The sequence below is a fragment of the Somniosus microcephalus genome, chromosome 12 (assembly GCF_052327205.1).
Source record: "Somniosus microcephalus isolate GS21.2 chromosome 12, FLI_Smic_1.0, whole genome shotgun sequence".
NCBI classification, from domain to species: domain Eukaryota; kingdom Metazoa; phylum Chordata; class Chondrichthyes; order Squaliformes; family Somniosidae; genus Somniosus; species Somniosus microcephalus.
The window spans coordinates 54,087,725-54,102,621 of record NC_140998.1 but is presented as its reverse complement, the minus strand read 5'-3'; the positions used below and the strand labels follow the sequence as shown (position 1 = coordinate 54,102,621).

Genomic DNA, 14,897 nt, shown 5'->3' with positions numbered 1-14,897 from the left:
GAGGCTGGTAGGTCCATGGAATATGCTGCCCCAAAAAGCTGTAGAAGCTACATCATTACATACATTTAAAACAGAAATAGACAGTTTCCTAGAAGTAAAGGGAATAAAGGGTTATGGGGAATGGGCAGGAATTTGGACATGAGACTAGGTTCGGATCGGTCATGGCCCTGTGGGTAGCGGAGCAGGCCCAGGGGCCGTGTAGCCTGATCCTGCTCCTATTTCGTGTGTCTAATTCTGTTAGATTCAGGAGATGGTTCTATGATAGTGGATTGGCGGTTAGGATCAGATCAGCCATGATCTTATTGAATGGCGGAGCAGGCTCGAGGGGCCGATTGGCCTACTCCTGCTCCTATTTCTTATGTTCTTATGTTCTAAAATACTTAGTATAAAATTCTTCATTTATCATTGCAACAGAAAGGTATTGTATACAATTTAAGTATTCGGCCTTATCAGTCAGTGTGTGAAAATATATAAATGATAAACTACAGTACTACCTAAAAGTGAACAAGATATCACAGGAGCTACTTCACACTTTCATTTGTCCATTTATGAAATTTACTGACAGCTGTGCAGTGAATGCAAATTCATATGAAAAAAAAATGAATAAAAGCCAAAATGGACAGATTCAAGAGAGAGTTAACTGCCTTGCATTTTCATTTCAACTTAAAAAAAGAGATCCAATAAATTACAAAATGTATTTAAACAGGGAACCAGTAAATATTTAAGGGGAAAAATTGAGTTGTGCCCCCTTTGGGGTGCTACTGGAAGTGGCCCGCCTCCCTCTTGGGGCGCCGCGATACTGCAGGCCTTCTTCCCCTTCTTAAAGGGGAGGAGCGCTAACGGGAGGCGCAAAGCAACCAAATTTTTAGGCTTTAGAAACTAATAAAAGGATTTTAAAATATTTGAATTGAAGAAAGAATGGCTAAATAAAGCAATTCTTTGATAGCAACAGAACAAAAACATGTCATTTGATAAAATTTCACAATATGACAACAGATAAACTGAAGACATGAGAAGGTGAAATGATATGGTACAAACATGATTGATTTTATTTATGCCCAGGTACAGTCCAGGGAAATAATTCACCTAAGGTTATGCATAGTATGAGCCTAACTGTTGACTGAAGGAGATCCTGTAGCAAAGCACAGTACTAAACGCCTACCTTACTGAAGAAAGTTTTTCTCCTTTCTTCCAATCCCAGAGAACTATGGTGTGATTTTCATCCAGCCCTACTGATGCCAAACGTTTTCCATCCGCTGAAATAAATAAAACATTAAACTTTTTTTTTTCAACGCGATCATATTTTGTACTCAGAACATATATACTGGACAACACATCGTTTAATCCTATTGAACCTAAAGTCCCTAGTTCATAACATCCTAGAAAGCTCAAAGATCCACCCACTTGTGAATCTCCTAGCTCTGCTAGGGTGCAGAGAGAGGTTAATAGTATCCAACAAGAGTTTTGGAATCTGTTGGCAAAATATCAATTAAACTAATCAATGGGAAGGGGAAGGGGATTAACGGAAAAAAAATCAAATGAGAATAAGCTACACTGTACTTAATGAATATTTAAAAGGAGCCTGTGGATTGTCACTTCTCTGGTTTGGCAACCATGGATTTTCCACTAATACAAAAGCAAAATACTGCGGATGCTGGATATTTGAAATCAAAACAGGAAATGTTTGAAATACTCAGCAGGTCAGGCAACCTCAGTGGAGAGAGAAACAGAGTTAACGTTTCAGGTTGATGAACTTCCGTCAGATGAACTGAACCTGAAACTTTAACTCTCTTTCTCTCTCCACAGATGCTGCCTGACCTGCTGAGTATTTCATGGATTTTACATTAATAGTGGCGGTCATCATCCTTTCAAATAATGGGAGGCGAGGGCACACAGGCACATGACTCACAGGAAATTCCCATATCTCACAGTAAATGCTATAAAACCAGATTACTTTACCATGGATCCAGAGTTTGAACTCCCCAGGGAGGCAATTACACAACTGTTTCAAAAACCAGCAGAGGATGTATTGATCCCCTCCACGACTATAACTGCGCTGCCTGTGGCCATGAGGGTTACAATTTAACTTTTTACTATTGGATTATTTCAATTACCCGGTAGTAATGCCAGAGAAGGATACCCAGCTGCATTAAAGATGTGACAAGTGATCTGTTCTATCGTGGTTGCACTCAATTATTTGCACAGAAATCAATTACACAGAGAGAGCATCAATTCTACATCATTGTGGGCTTCCTCAAGATTCGCAGTAGTAACTACACATAGATGGAGATAACCGTGTCCGGTTAATCTGATGGCCTACAAAAGGTTTCCATTAAAAGTCCAGATGAAAGAAAGACTTTCATTTATACGGCACCTCATCACGTTTCTCAGTATACTTCATATGCAAAAAATTACTTTCAAGTGCAGCCACTATTGTTATGTAGGAAAACACAGCTACCAATGTGTGCAGACTGGGCTCTCCAAGCAGCAGAGATAAAAGACCAGCTACACTGTATTCTCTATTCTGTTGGTGTTGATTGAGTGAGGAATGATGGCTAGGATATCAGGAGAATTTTCTATTGTTTAACATCCACTAGAACAGGCAGACTGGATTTCGGTTAAATGTCTCATCTAAAGATGGATCGTCCAATAATTCAGCTCCCCTTGGCATCAGTCTGCACCGAATTATATAGAAATTACTAAATGGAAACAGGAAATGGACCATTTGGCCAAACCAGTTTGTGTTGGTGTTTATCCACCACATGAGCAGTAGTCCTAATTCCATGTGCCTGCCCTTTTCCCATATCCCTTTATTCCCCTTTCCTCCAACCACCTATTTTTAAATGTTGACATGGCCTCTGCTTCAATCAAGAACTCTGCTAGTTCATTCCACAGTCTAATAACCCTCTATGTAAAATAGGTTTTCTCCAACACTCTGTTCTAAATCTCTTATATTTAAACTTATATTTTTGTCCCCTCATTGCACACATCTCATTGACTAGAAATGATCTGTTTCTATCTACTCTGTTGCATCCCTTCATAATTTCAAACATCTCTATCAAATGATACCATAACCTCTGTGTAGATTATGTGCTGAAGCCTTGGAATCCACAAGGCTGAGACGAGAGTGCTAACAACGGGGCAAAACCATCACATGGTCTGTAAAATGTAACAAAGAATCTTACATGTCAATGCACAATTTCAGAAATCAACATGACACCTTCATCTTCAGCTGGTTATCTCTGCCAGCAGTAAGTGAACATGAGTGATTGACTACAAGCTGGTTATTGTGTTTTGGGGCTAATGATCCCTTTGGACAACTTGCATAGAAACAATCATGCACAAAAAATTACATGCTCCATCATTTAGCAAACTTACAGTATTTTAAGCAGCAATTTAAGTGCCTTAATTGTCTGAGGAACCTAATTCCAAATCCTTAGTGAAGGCGGAGGAACTGGGAGACAGAGGTAGAGGATAGGAAGGTACAGGAGCTTGAAACTGAAATAGCATCAATAATGCACATGCAGCAGAGTGGAAGCAACAGAAAGTTACAAAATTAATAATGAGTGTTCAGGAGGAAGAGAGAGTTCACAGATACTGTAAATGGAACGGATATTCACCAGCAGGTCCAAAAATATTCTCTGGGCTTGCAAGCTGAGGCCTGACTAGAGGTCAGGGAAAATACCTACTTCCACCTCCGTAATAATGTCCATCTCCGCCATGCCTCAGCCAATCTGCTACTGAAACCCGCAACCACGTTGTTGTTTCCTCCAGATTCTACTATTCCAATGCTCTCCAGGCCGGCCTCCCACGTTCCACCCTCCATAAACTTCAGCTCATCCAAAACTCTGTTGCCCATATCTTAACTCGCACCAAGTCCCGTTCACCCATCAACCCTGTGCTCGCTGACCTACATTGGCTCCCGGTCCAGTAACACCTCTAGTTGAAAATTTGCATCCTTGTGTTCTAATCCCTTGCCACACCCTATCTCTGTAACCTCCACCAGCCATACAACCCTCCGAGAACTCTGTGCTCCTCTAATTCTGGCCTCTTGTGCATCCTCGATTTCCACTGCCCCAACATTTGTGGCCGTGCTTTTGGCTGTCTAGTATCCAAGTTCTGAAATTCCCTCCCTAAACCTTTCCATCTCTTTCTCCTCCTTTAAGACACTCCTTAAAATCTACCTCTTTGACAAAGCTTTTGGTCACCTGTCCTAATATCTCTTTATGTGGCTCGGTGACAAATTTTGTCCGATAACGCTCCTGTGAAGCACCTTGGGATGTTTTACTACGTTAAAGGCGCTACATAAATGCAAGTTGTTGCCTTCTAAACTTTAATCTACCTTAAGTACTATTGTCCATGGTAAACTTGACTGTATCTAAAAGTGACCAAATGTACCGACAAGCTTTGAGGGCAAGAGATTGCTTGGCTAAAACATTTGTAAAATAAATGATGTGCTGGTTTTTTCCTCCAAAAGATAAGATCTTGAAAATTCTGTGAGAACCAGGAGTCAACAACCTTCAAACTGTGAAAACGATGACTCCCTCCAACCCTTGAATGTCTAGCCTTGGTTAACTAAGTGTCAAAACAGATAGAAAGTGAGAGAGAGAGAGAGAGAGAGAGAGAGAGAGAGAGAGAGAGAGAAAACAACGTTAATCTCACAGTTTGGGACACGAATGCTGTGGGTGAGTTGCCACGTTTTGGGGTATAAGGGATGTTGTAGACTGACACTCGTGGCTGCAGTCGTGGGCGACCTGGTCAGTTGCCAGTTAAAGTCATACATCTAGTCATCGCTGAATTGACCTCTCACTGGTGTTAGTACATATAAGAACATAAGAAATAGGAGCAGGAGTAGGCCAATCGGCCCCTCGAGCCTGCTCCGCCATTCAATAAGATCATGGTTGATCTGATCCTAACCGCCAATCTACTATCACAGAACCATCTCCTGAATCTAACAGAATTAGACACACGAAATAGCAGCAGGATCAGGCTACACGGCCCCTGGGCCCGCTCCGCTACCCACAGGGCCATGTCCGATCCGAACCTGGTCTCATGTCCAAATTCCTGCCCGCTCCCTGTAACCCTTAATTCCCTTTACTTCTAGGAAACTGTCTATTTCTGTTTTAAATTTATGTAATGATGTAGCTTCTACAGCTTTTTGGGGCAGCATATGCCATGGACCTACCACCCTCTGAGTGAAGTAGTTCCTCCTCATCTCAGTTTTGAAAGAGCAGCCCCTTATTCTAAGACTATGCCCCCTAGTTCTAGTTTCACCCATCATCGGGAACATCCTCCCCGCATCCACCCGATCCAACCCCTTCACAATCTTATATGTTTCAATAAGATCGCCTCTCATTCTTCTGAACTCCAATGAGTAGAGTCCCAATCTACTCAACCTCTCCTCATATGTCCATCCCCTCATCCCTGGGATTAACCGAGTGAACCTTCTTTGTACTGACTCGAGAACAAGTATGTCTTTTCTTAAGTATGGACACCAAAACTGTATGCAGTATTCCAGGTGCGGTCTCACCAATACCTTGTACAACTGAAGCAATACCTCTCTATTTTTATATTTTATCCCCCTAGCAATGAAAGCCAACATTCCATTGGCCTTCTTAATCACTTGCTGCACCTGCATACTAACCTTTTGAGTTTCGTGCACCAGGACCCCCAGATCCCTTTGTACTTCAGTACTTTCCAGTTTCTTGCCATTAAGATAATAACTTGCTCTACGATTTTTCCTGCCAAAGTGCATAACCTCACACTTTCCAGTATTGTATTCCATCTGCCAAATCTCTGCACACTTACTTAGCCTGTCTATGTCCCCTTGCAGGTTTTTTATGTCCTCCTCACTCACTACTTTCCCTCCCATCTTAGTATCATCTGCAAACTTTGATATGTTACACTCGGTCCCCTCCTCCAAATCGTTAATATAGATTGTAAAGAGTTGGGGACCCAGCACTGACCCCTGCGGAACACCACTAGTTACTGATTGCCAGTCTGAGAATGAACCATTTATCCCAGCTCTCTGCCTTCTGTTAGATAGCCAATCCTCTATCCATGCCAGAATATTACCCCCAATCCCGTGATTTTTTATCTTAAGCAATAATCTTTTGTGTGGCACCTTGTCAAATGCCTTTTGGAAGTCTAAATACACTACGTCCACTGGTTCCCCTTTATCCACCCTGTATGTTACTTCCTCAAAGAACTCCAGCAAATTTGTCAAACATGACTTCCCCTTCATAAAACCATGCTGACTTTGTCCTATTAAATTATTATCCAAATGTCCTGTTACTGTCTCCTTAATAATGGACTCCAAAATTTTACCTACCACAGATGTTAGGCTAACCGGTCTATAGTTTCCAGCCTTCTGTCTACTGCCCTTTTTAAATAAGGGTGTTACATTAGCAGTTTTCCAGTCTGCCGGGACCTTTGCGGAGTCCAGGGAGTTTTGGAAAATTATTACCAATGCATCCACAATCCCTACCGCCACTTCCCTCAAGACCCTAGGATGTAAGCCATCAGGTCCAGGTGATTTATCTGCCTTGAGTCCCATTATTTTACCGAGTACCACTTCCTTAGTGATTTTGATCGTGTTTAGCTCCTCCCCACCATAGCCCCCTGTTTGTCCAGTGTTGAGATATTCTTAGTGTCCTCTACTGTAAAGACTGATACAAAATATTCATTCAGTGTTTTTGCCATCTCCATATTTCCCACCATTAATTTCCCGGTCCTATCTATCCTCTAAGGGACCAACATTAACTTTAGCCACTCTTTTTCTTTTTATATAACTATAAAAACTCTTACTATCTGTTTTTATATTTTTGCTAATTTACGTTCATAATCTATCTTCCCTTTCTTAATCAATCTTTTAGTTATTTTTTGCTGTCTTTTAAAGTTTTCCCAATCCTCTATCCTCCCACTAGATTTGGCTACCTTATATGCCGATGTTTTTAGTCGAATATTATCCTTAATTTCTTTACTTAGCCACGGATGGCTGTCTTTTCTTTTACACCCTTTTCTTCTCAGTGGAATATATATTTTTTGGAAGTTGTAAAATAACTCCTTAAATGTACACCACTGATCATGTATCGTCTTACCCTTTAATCTATTTTCCCAATCCACTCTACTCAATTCCGCTCTCATACCTTCATAGTCTCCTTTATTCAAGCTTAGCAGGCTTGTTTGAGATCCAACCTTCTCACCCTCTAATTGAATATGGAATTCAACCATGTTATGGTCACTCATTCCAAGGGGATCCTTTACTAGGACATTTTTAATTAATCCTGTCTCGTTACACAGGACCAGACCTAAGGTTGCTTGCCCCCTGGTCGGTTCAGTTACATACTGCTCAAGAAACCCATCCCTAATACACTCAATGAACTCATCCTCAAGGCAGCCCTGCCCAATTTGATTTGTCCAATTAATATGATAGTTAAAATCCCCCATAATTATAGATGTTCCCTTATTACAAGCCTCAACTATTTCCTGATTGATACTCCGTCCAACAGAGTTGTAACTGTTCGGAGGCCTATAGACTACGCCCACTAGTGTTTTTTTCCCCTTATTATTCCTTACCTCCACCCAAACTGTTTCATTATCCTGATCTTTTGACCCAATATCATTTCTCTGTATTACAGTGATTCCTTCCTTTATTAACATAGCCACCCCACCTCCCCTTCCTTCCTGCCTGTCCTTCCTGATCGTTAAATAACCTGGTATGTTTAATTCCCAGGCATTGTCACCCTGCAGCCATGTTTCTGTAATGGCCACAAGATCATACCCATATGTAGTTATTTGTGCCATTAACTCGTCTATTTTGTTACGAATGCTACGTGCATTCAGATAGAGAACTTTCAAATATGTTTTGTGACACTTAGTTCCTGCTTTTGCCCTTTTTATTACTTTACCTTTTACTCCATACCTTCTGCCCCTTCCTGACACGCTCTGGTTTTTAATTTCCCCACTGCTACCTAAGTCTATGACCTTCTCTGTTGTCATTTTTATTATTTGCTCTCTAGGAACCTCCCCCCCACTAGTTAGTTTAAAGCCCTCTCTACAGCCCTAGTTATATGATCCGCCAGGACTCTAGTCCCAGCACTGGCCAAGTGAAGCCCGTCCCAACGGAACAGCTCCCTCCTGCCCCAGTACTGGTGCCAGTGTCCCAGGAAGCAAAACCCATTTCTCCCACACCAGTCTTTGAGCCACGCATTTAACTCTCTAATTTTATTTGTCCTAGCCAAATTCGCTCGTGGCTCAGGTAATAATCCAGAGATTATTACCCTTGAGGTTCTGTTTTTTAATTTGACCCCTAGCTGCTCATACTCCTTTAACAGAACCGGCTTCCTAGCCCTATCTACGTTGTTTGTACCAACATGGACCACGACAACTGGATCCACCCCCTCCCACTGCAAGTTTCTTTCCAGCCCAGAGGAGATGTCCTTAACCCTGGCACCGGGTAGGCAACACAGCCTTTGGGACTCTCGCTCTCGGCTGCAGAGAACTCTATCTATCTCCCTAATAATACTATCCCCTACCACTACAACATTTCTATTTACTCCCCCCTCTTGAATGGCCCCCCGTTCCACGGTGCTGTGGCCAGGTTGCTCATCCTCCCTGCAGTCCCTGCTCCTGTCCCCACAGGGAGTAAGAACCTCGAACCTGTTGGACAAGAGCAAGGGCTGCGGCTCCTCCAGCTCTACCTCCTGGATCCCCGTACCTGCCTCATTCGTAGTCACACCGTCCTGTCCCTGACCATGGGCTACATCTGAATTAATTAACTTCATAGGTGTGACCACCTCCTGATACACAGAGTCCAGGTACTTCTCCCCCTCCCTGATGTGTCGCAGTGTCTGAAGCTCAGACTCCAGCTCATCAACACGGAGCTGGAGTTCCTGTAGCAGCAGACACTTGTCACAGACGTAATCACCGTTAGCCTCAATGGGGTTCACCGGCTCCCACATCTCGCAACAGTAACACATCACCTGCTCCATTCTATGTAATTAATTAAATTTTTTATTGTTAGTTATGGACACCCTCTGCCCGATTTTAGATGCTAGTATCCCCTTTAATTAATTGGATTTAAATTAAATCAATCCCTCTAGTTACACCAGTTAAATGGTTTACCAACAGTCACTCTGCACCAGAAAGGCCTTATTAACTGCAACCCACAGAGTTAAAGTTTGAAAAGAGCACCTAACACCCCACTTACCCTAACTCACACTTACCCAAACTCACAGCACGCTTTGATGACTCGCACTAGGACTGGTCTTTTTATACTGTTTGTTTGTTTACAGCCAAATGAGTCACCCCTGCTGATTGGTTAGAAAACTGGTTTCCACTGCCTGCTGTGCCAATTTACTCCTACTGCAGTGTAACCTTGTTTTACTCTTCTTAAACCAACAGAATCCCAAATATTTAACTTTTCCCCTTTACTTAAACTGCTTAAGCAATCTCATCAAGAATGATTTAAAGAGAAATAACAATTTAAGAACTCTCACACTTACCCAAACTCACAGCACGCTTTGATGACTCGCACTCAGTGCTTGCTCGCACTAGGCTGGGGTTGTTTATGATCACTTGAGCTTAAAGTAAATGATTTTAGACTCATGCGTGCTTACTTGTAATAAGTAAATGAATTGAGTATGGTTTGTATTTGGTACTTACTTGTAACCTCTCGCTGATTTGAAGTAAAGAATAGTTTACCCTGAAATCTTTGTCCCGAGTTGTCTGTTCCATGGGTCTGAACTCTATAAACTGTCAGACAATCTGAACGTCTTACACAAACAGGGAAGATAAGGGTTTAGATAGCAAGGTGAGTATTCCCTGTTGAATATTCAAGTTTAAAAAAAGTAGAATGCTCAGCAAGAAAATATTTTGCATCTTATCTAGTTATTAAGTGTGCAGAGGCCTCAAAAATTCACCAACAGGAATCATATATTGCACTTGTATGAAGTACAAAAGAGGATCACATTTGGAGACAGCATTGACTGTGAAGGAATTCATCAGAAGATACCAAAGGTTGTTGAATACCTATATATGTATGTAATTTGCCTTTAATATGCAGCACAGGTATAGGATTATAATAAACTAGCTGAAGTGCCCGGCAGTGCCGAGGCTTTTTTGAGGGCATGTTGTTGTTGGAAGAGAGAGAGAGCGACTGAGGGAGGGCGGGGGGGGGGGGGGGAAGGGAGGGCGGGGGGGAGGGAAGGGAGGGCGGGGGGAAGGGAAGGGGAGGGGGAGGGGGGGGAAGGGGAGGGGGCGGGGGGGAGGGAGGGGAGCGGGAGGGCGGGGGACCCCCCCCGAGGGTCGCGGCCCCCCCCCCCCGAGGGTCGCGGCCCCCCCCCCCCCCCGAGGGTCGCAGCCTCCCCCGAGGGTCGCCGCCCCCCCCCCCCCCCCCCCGAGAGGTGAAGACCGCCGATTGCGGCTGTGCGAGACGGCTGGCGGAACCGGTTGCCAGGGTAACGCTTGACGCTCAGCAAGCCCCGCCCCCCGGCCGAGCCAGAGAGAGACGCTGCGTCTCAGCTCCTGCTGCGCGCGCACCCTAGCGGTGCTGGGCTGAGGCTCGGCCCTCCAGCCTTCGAGTGGGGCCGGGAGGTGCCTAGCTCGGGCGTGGGTGCGAAGGAGAAGCCGAGGCTTCGAGGCCTACCTGGAAAAACGGGGAAAGGTAGGAAAATTAATGAGATTAGATAAGTTAATTCGTTTCTAAATCATTTTTTTTTTTAAAACAATATGTGTTTTAAAAGCAACTTTTTTTTAAAAGACGCAGAAAGCGGGAAAAAGGAAAAGTTTGGAATCAAGATGGCGGCGACTCACCTCGGTTCAGAACGATAAGGCCCGGCCACACACGCACCGATTGGCCCGGCGGCACACGCCAGCAACCCGGCGTACGATTGGTCGAGCTCGAGGTCACTCTGTCGCTAATGAGCGGATAATGAGATGCTAATGAGCGGAATGTTAAGGTTTTTCGGATACCGCAGGCACGATTTTAGCCCGGCCGAAATGTAAATACGCTTAAAACCGTCTCGGAAGCGTAAGCTTTCTTTGGAGGTAACGCGCGCGTAGGTACGCCCTGTAACTTTTGAGCGCATACCCAACAGACGCACACGCGATGACAGACAGACAGAATGACAGACAGACAGGAGTACCGATTTATATATATAGATAGATAGTGTTATCCTTTACCTGAAAAATCTACTGCACAAACCCCAAACTGGTGATGTCCTTTTAAAATTGATAGCGGCTTCAATACCTCTGCATCCCAGATATGAATTGCAGAATCACGGCTCACCTAAATAGACAAAGAAAAACAATTTACAATGATTATTTCCAGACGAGCAGAGATTTTTAATGATGTTAAATTCTTACTGATATTCATGAAAATAATACTGCTCAATTAACAGAACTGGAAGTATACTCCGCATACAACAGGTCGGTTGCTTAGTCAGAGGAAATTTTGCAATGACATTTTTTGGATGGAACTATATGGTTATTCCTGAGTACAGGGATCGCTGTGGGAATCTTCAGGATTTAAAAAAAAAAACAATTCTCTCCCCCTTCTCTCCTGAAAGTGCAACTCATGCTGAGGTGTGGTTCAGTCACCTCGCTCAGGATACCAGTCTTTTATGTATAATCTAGATAGTTAATGTCAGCGGCTTATTCAAACATGGAGTGCAGCACTGTCTCATCCTGTTCTCTCCTAGCTTGTTCGCACTCACATACTTCAGCAGAGGTCACTGAACAGCAATCCAAAGTAGAAACTCTCTTTTATTCCCCCCCCACTCCTTATTCCAAACTAAGGCTAAATGCAGTGCTCAGATCAGCTAATTCAATACAGATTGGAAATTGAATCTTAAATTTTCTGATATGTGTGACTTAATACTACAACAGACACCTTAGCCAGTAGGTCATTGTTACATTTATTTTTAATCATGGACAGAAGTTAGAATGTGATCCCAGAGGAACTCAAGAGTTGAAAGGGGAGGGCCATTAAAACATTTGTAATTTTAAAAGGGTTTAAGATGTAAAGCAAACTATAGGATTTGGTTTCATAATTGTGTACAAATTATTGTTTACAAACATTTGCCAACATTATTACTTTCTATTAGACAATAGAAGATGTACAATAACTGGAATATGCCTGAAATTGAATAATATTCACTATGACAGCTAATTATACAGCACAAATCATATATAGCTTATACCAAAGCTCTAACCCCATAATAAATATGCCCATTTGAGGCGTATTAAGTGAAATGAGCACAGTTCAGCAATCATATGGTATATATAATGCTGTAATGAGTGTCCTTTAGGAACAGACCCATGAATGGTATAATTTGGGTGGTATAATTAAGTTCAAGAAACTGCAGCACATTTTCCTGATCTGGTGTTGCAGCAGCAACATTGAAGTGGCAATCCAAGGAAATCAGAGCATACCACTCAGGAAGCTCACAGAATGCCTCAGGATAGGATCACTACAATTTAAATTTGATATTCACTAAGCTACAAATTCACTTACTTCTGATAAAAGCTGTTTTCAGCATGCCGTAAGGCATTAGATGTCCAAATCTACCCACAGATAAACTGTAAGAATTGCTATTTGTTTGCCTGTATATGTAGCTCTATGGAATTAAGCATGAGACACGGCAATATCTGTTGTGTTACAGGATAAAGTGGGGAGCAAACTGTGTGATGAATTAATAAACTATTTGTGTGTGAATCCTACTTCTGACTCATAGAAACATAGAAAAATAGGAGCAGGAGTAGGCCATTCGGCCCTTCAAGCCTGCTCCGCCATTCAATAGTATATCTCCTTCTAAAATATATTCAGTGACGGCCTCCACAGCCTTCTGTGGTAGAGAATTCCACAGGTTCACCACCCTCTGAGTGAAGAAATTTCTTCTCATCTCAGTCCTAAATGTCCTACCCCATATCCTGAGACTGTGACCCCTCATTCTAGACCCCCCAGCCAGGGGAAATATCCTCCCTGCATCCAGTCTGTCTAGCCCTATCAAAATTTTATATGTTTCAATGAGATCCCCTCTCATTCTTCTAAACTCTAGCGAATACAGGCCTAGTTGACCCAATCTCTCCTCATACGACAGTCCTGCCATCCCAGGAATCAGTCTGGTGAACCTTTGCTGCACTCCCTTTATGGCAAGTATATCCTTTCTTAGGTAAGGAGACCAAAACTGCACACAGTACTCCAGGTGTGGTCTCACCAAGGCCCTATATAACTGTAGTAAGACATCCTTGCTCCTGTGCTCAAATCTTCTTGCAATGAAGGCCAACATATCATTTGCCTTCCTAACTGCTTGCTGCACCTGCATGTTTGCTTTCAGTGACTGGTGTACAAGAACACCCAGGTCCCTTTGTACATCAACATTTCCCAATCTATCACCATTTAAATAATACTCTGCCATTCTGTTTTTCCTACCGAAGTGGATAACTTCAAATTTATCCACATTGTACTGCATCTGCCATGTATTTGCCCACTCACTCAACTTGACTAAATCACCTTAAAGCCTCTTTGCTTCCTCCTCACAACTCACAGTCCCACCTAGTTTCGTCAGCAAACTTGGAAATATTACATTTGGTTCCCTCATCCAAATCATTGATATATATTATGAATAGCTGGGGCCCAAGCACTGATCCCTGCGGTACCCCACTAGTCACCGCCTGCCACCCCGAAAAAGACCCATTTATTCCTACTCTCTGTTTCCTGTCTGTTAACCAATTTTCAATCCATGCCAGTGTATTACCCCCAATCCCATGTGCTTTAATTTTGCACACTAACCTCTTATGTGGGACTTTATCAAAGGCCTTCTGAAAATCCAAATACACCATATCCACTGGTTCTCCCTTATCTATTCTACCAGTTATATCCTCAAAAAACTCCAGTAGGTTTGTCAAACACGATTTCCCTTTCATAAATCCATGTTGACTTTGTCTAATCCCGTTAATATTTTCTAAGTGTCCTTTTATCACATCCTTTATAATAGATTCTAGCATTTTCCCTACTACTGATGTTAGGCTAACCGGTCTGTAGTTCTTCGTTTTCTCTCTCCCTCCATTTTTAAATGGTGGAGTTACATTATAATTTAGTTATTTTGCTTAAATGTGCCACTACTGTGTAAATTCTAAGTTACCATGAATACTATTTAATGCTGCCAGACATATTGCACCCTGACAGCTAGCAACAGGGAAATCCTCATCAACCAAAGCATGCAACAAGAAATAATCATCTGGCTAACCATCCCCACCCCCTTTTTAATCCCAAACCAAACTTTAAAATATTTAATGTTATATGCAAAATTGGGCAGTGCAGCACATTAGAGCCACAGAATGCTGGGACACCAGTTCACTCTGTTACTTTGTGGAGTTGTCAATCTTGGTCTCATCACTACAGGCTGACAGTGAATAGAGGCTCACTGTAGGTGGGAGAAAAACTTGTTTGAAGAGTCTCAACAAGGCAGCTCTCATGTGCTGACTTGCTATCTTAATCTCTACCATTCCCTTTAATATGGCAATGAAAATCTTTGTTCAATTCTTCAAGACAGTTTCTTCATGTATCCCCAAATCGAACCAACAGCTGCTACCTCTTATCTTTGATAGGCTCCATTTAGTCCTTCTTCATATTGATACTCTTGGCCTCACTAATTCCTCTGACCTCAAACGGAATTATTACATCTCCATTGTTAAAGCTGCCTCCAAGAATGCATGTTCTTTCTTTTGTGCCACTTATTCTCCTGCTGACAACTCAAGTCTTGAAAATCCAAACCTATTCAACACTTGAATTGTGCTTCCATGTTTGGGTTGGCTCTTCTTTTTGCTCCTAGACAGAATGCAAGAAAAAGCTTGTTGTCTGGTAGGTAACCCCACTCTCTCTTGTAGCCTCA

At 42.6% G+C, this 14,897-nt stretch overlaps 1 protein-coding gene across 5 annotated transcripts in view; it reads right to left on the bottom strand.

Annotated features, from left to right (window-relative positions):
* Positions 1-14,897, bottom strand: part of LOC147109195 (echinoderm microtubule-associated protein-like 5) — a 236,892-nt gene that overhangs the window by 114,073 nt on the left and 107,922 nt on the right. For all 5 annotated transcript variants that reach the window (XR_015080190.1, XM_086002884.1, XM_086002885.1 and 2 more), the window contains 2 exons: positions 11,185-11,290; positions 1,163-1,256 (listed from right to left, as the gene is read on the bottom strand). Coding sequence is in view for 4 of the 5 variants with exons in the window: in XM_086002884.1 (XP_085859010.1) it covers positions 1,163-1,256; positions 11,185-11,290 (200 nt within the window). In the remaining variant the exon portion in view is untranslated. The remainder of the gene's footprint in view (positions 1-1,162; positions 1,257-11,184; positions 11,291-14,897) is intronic.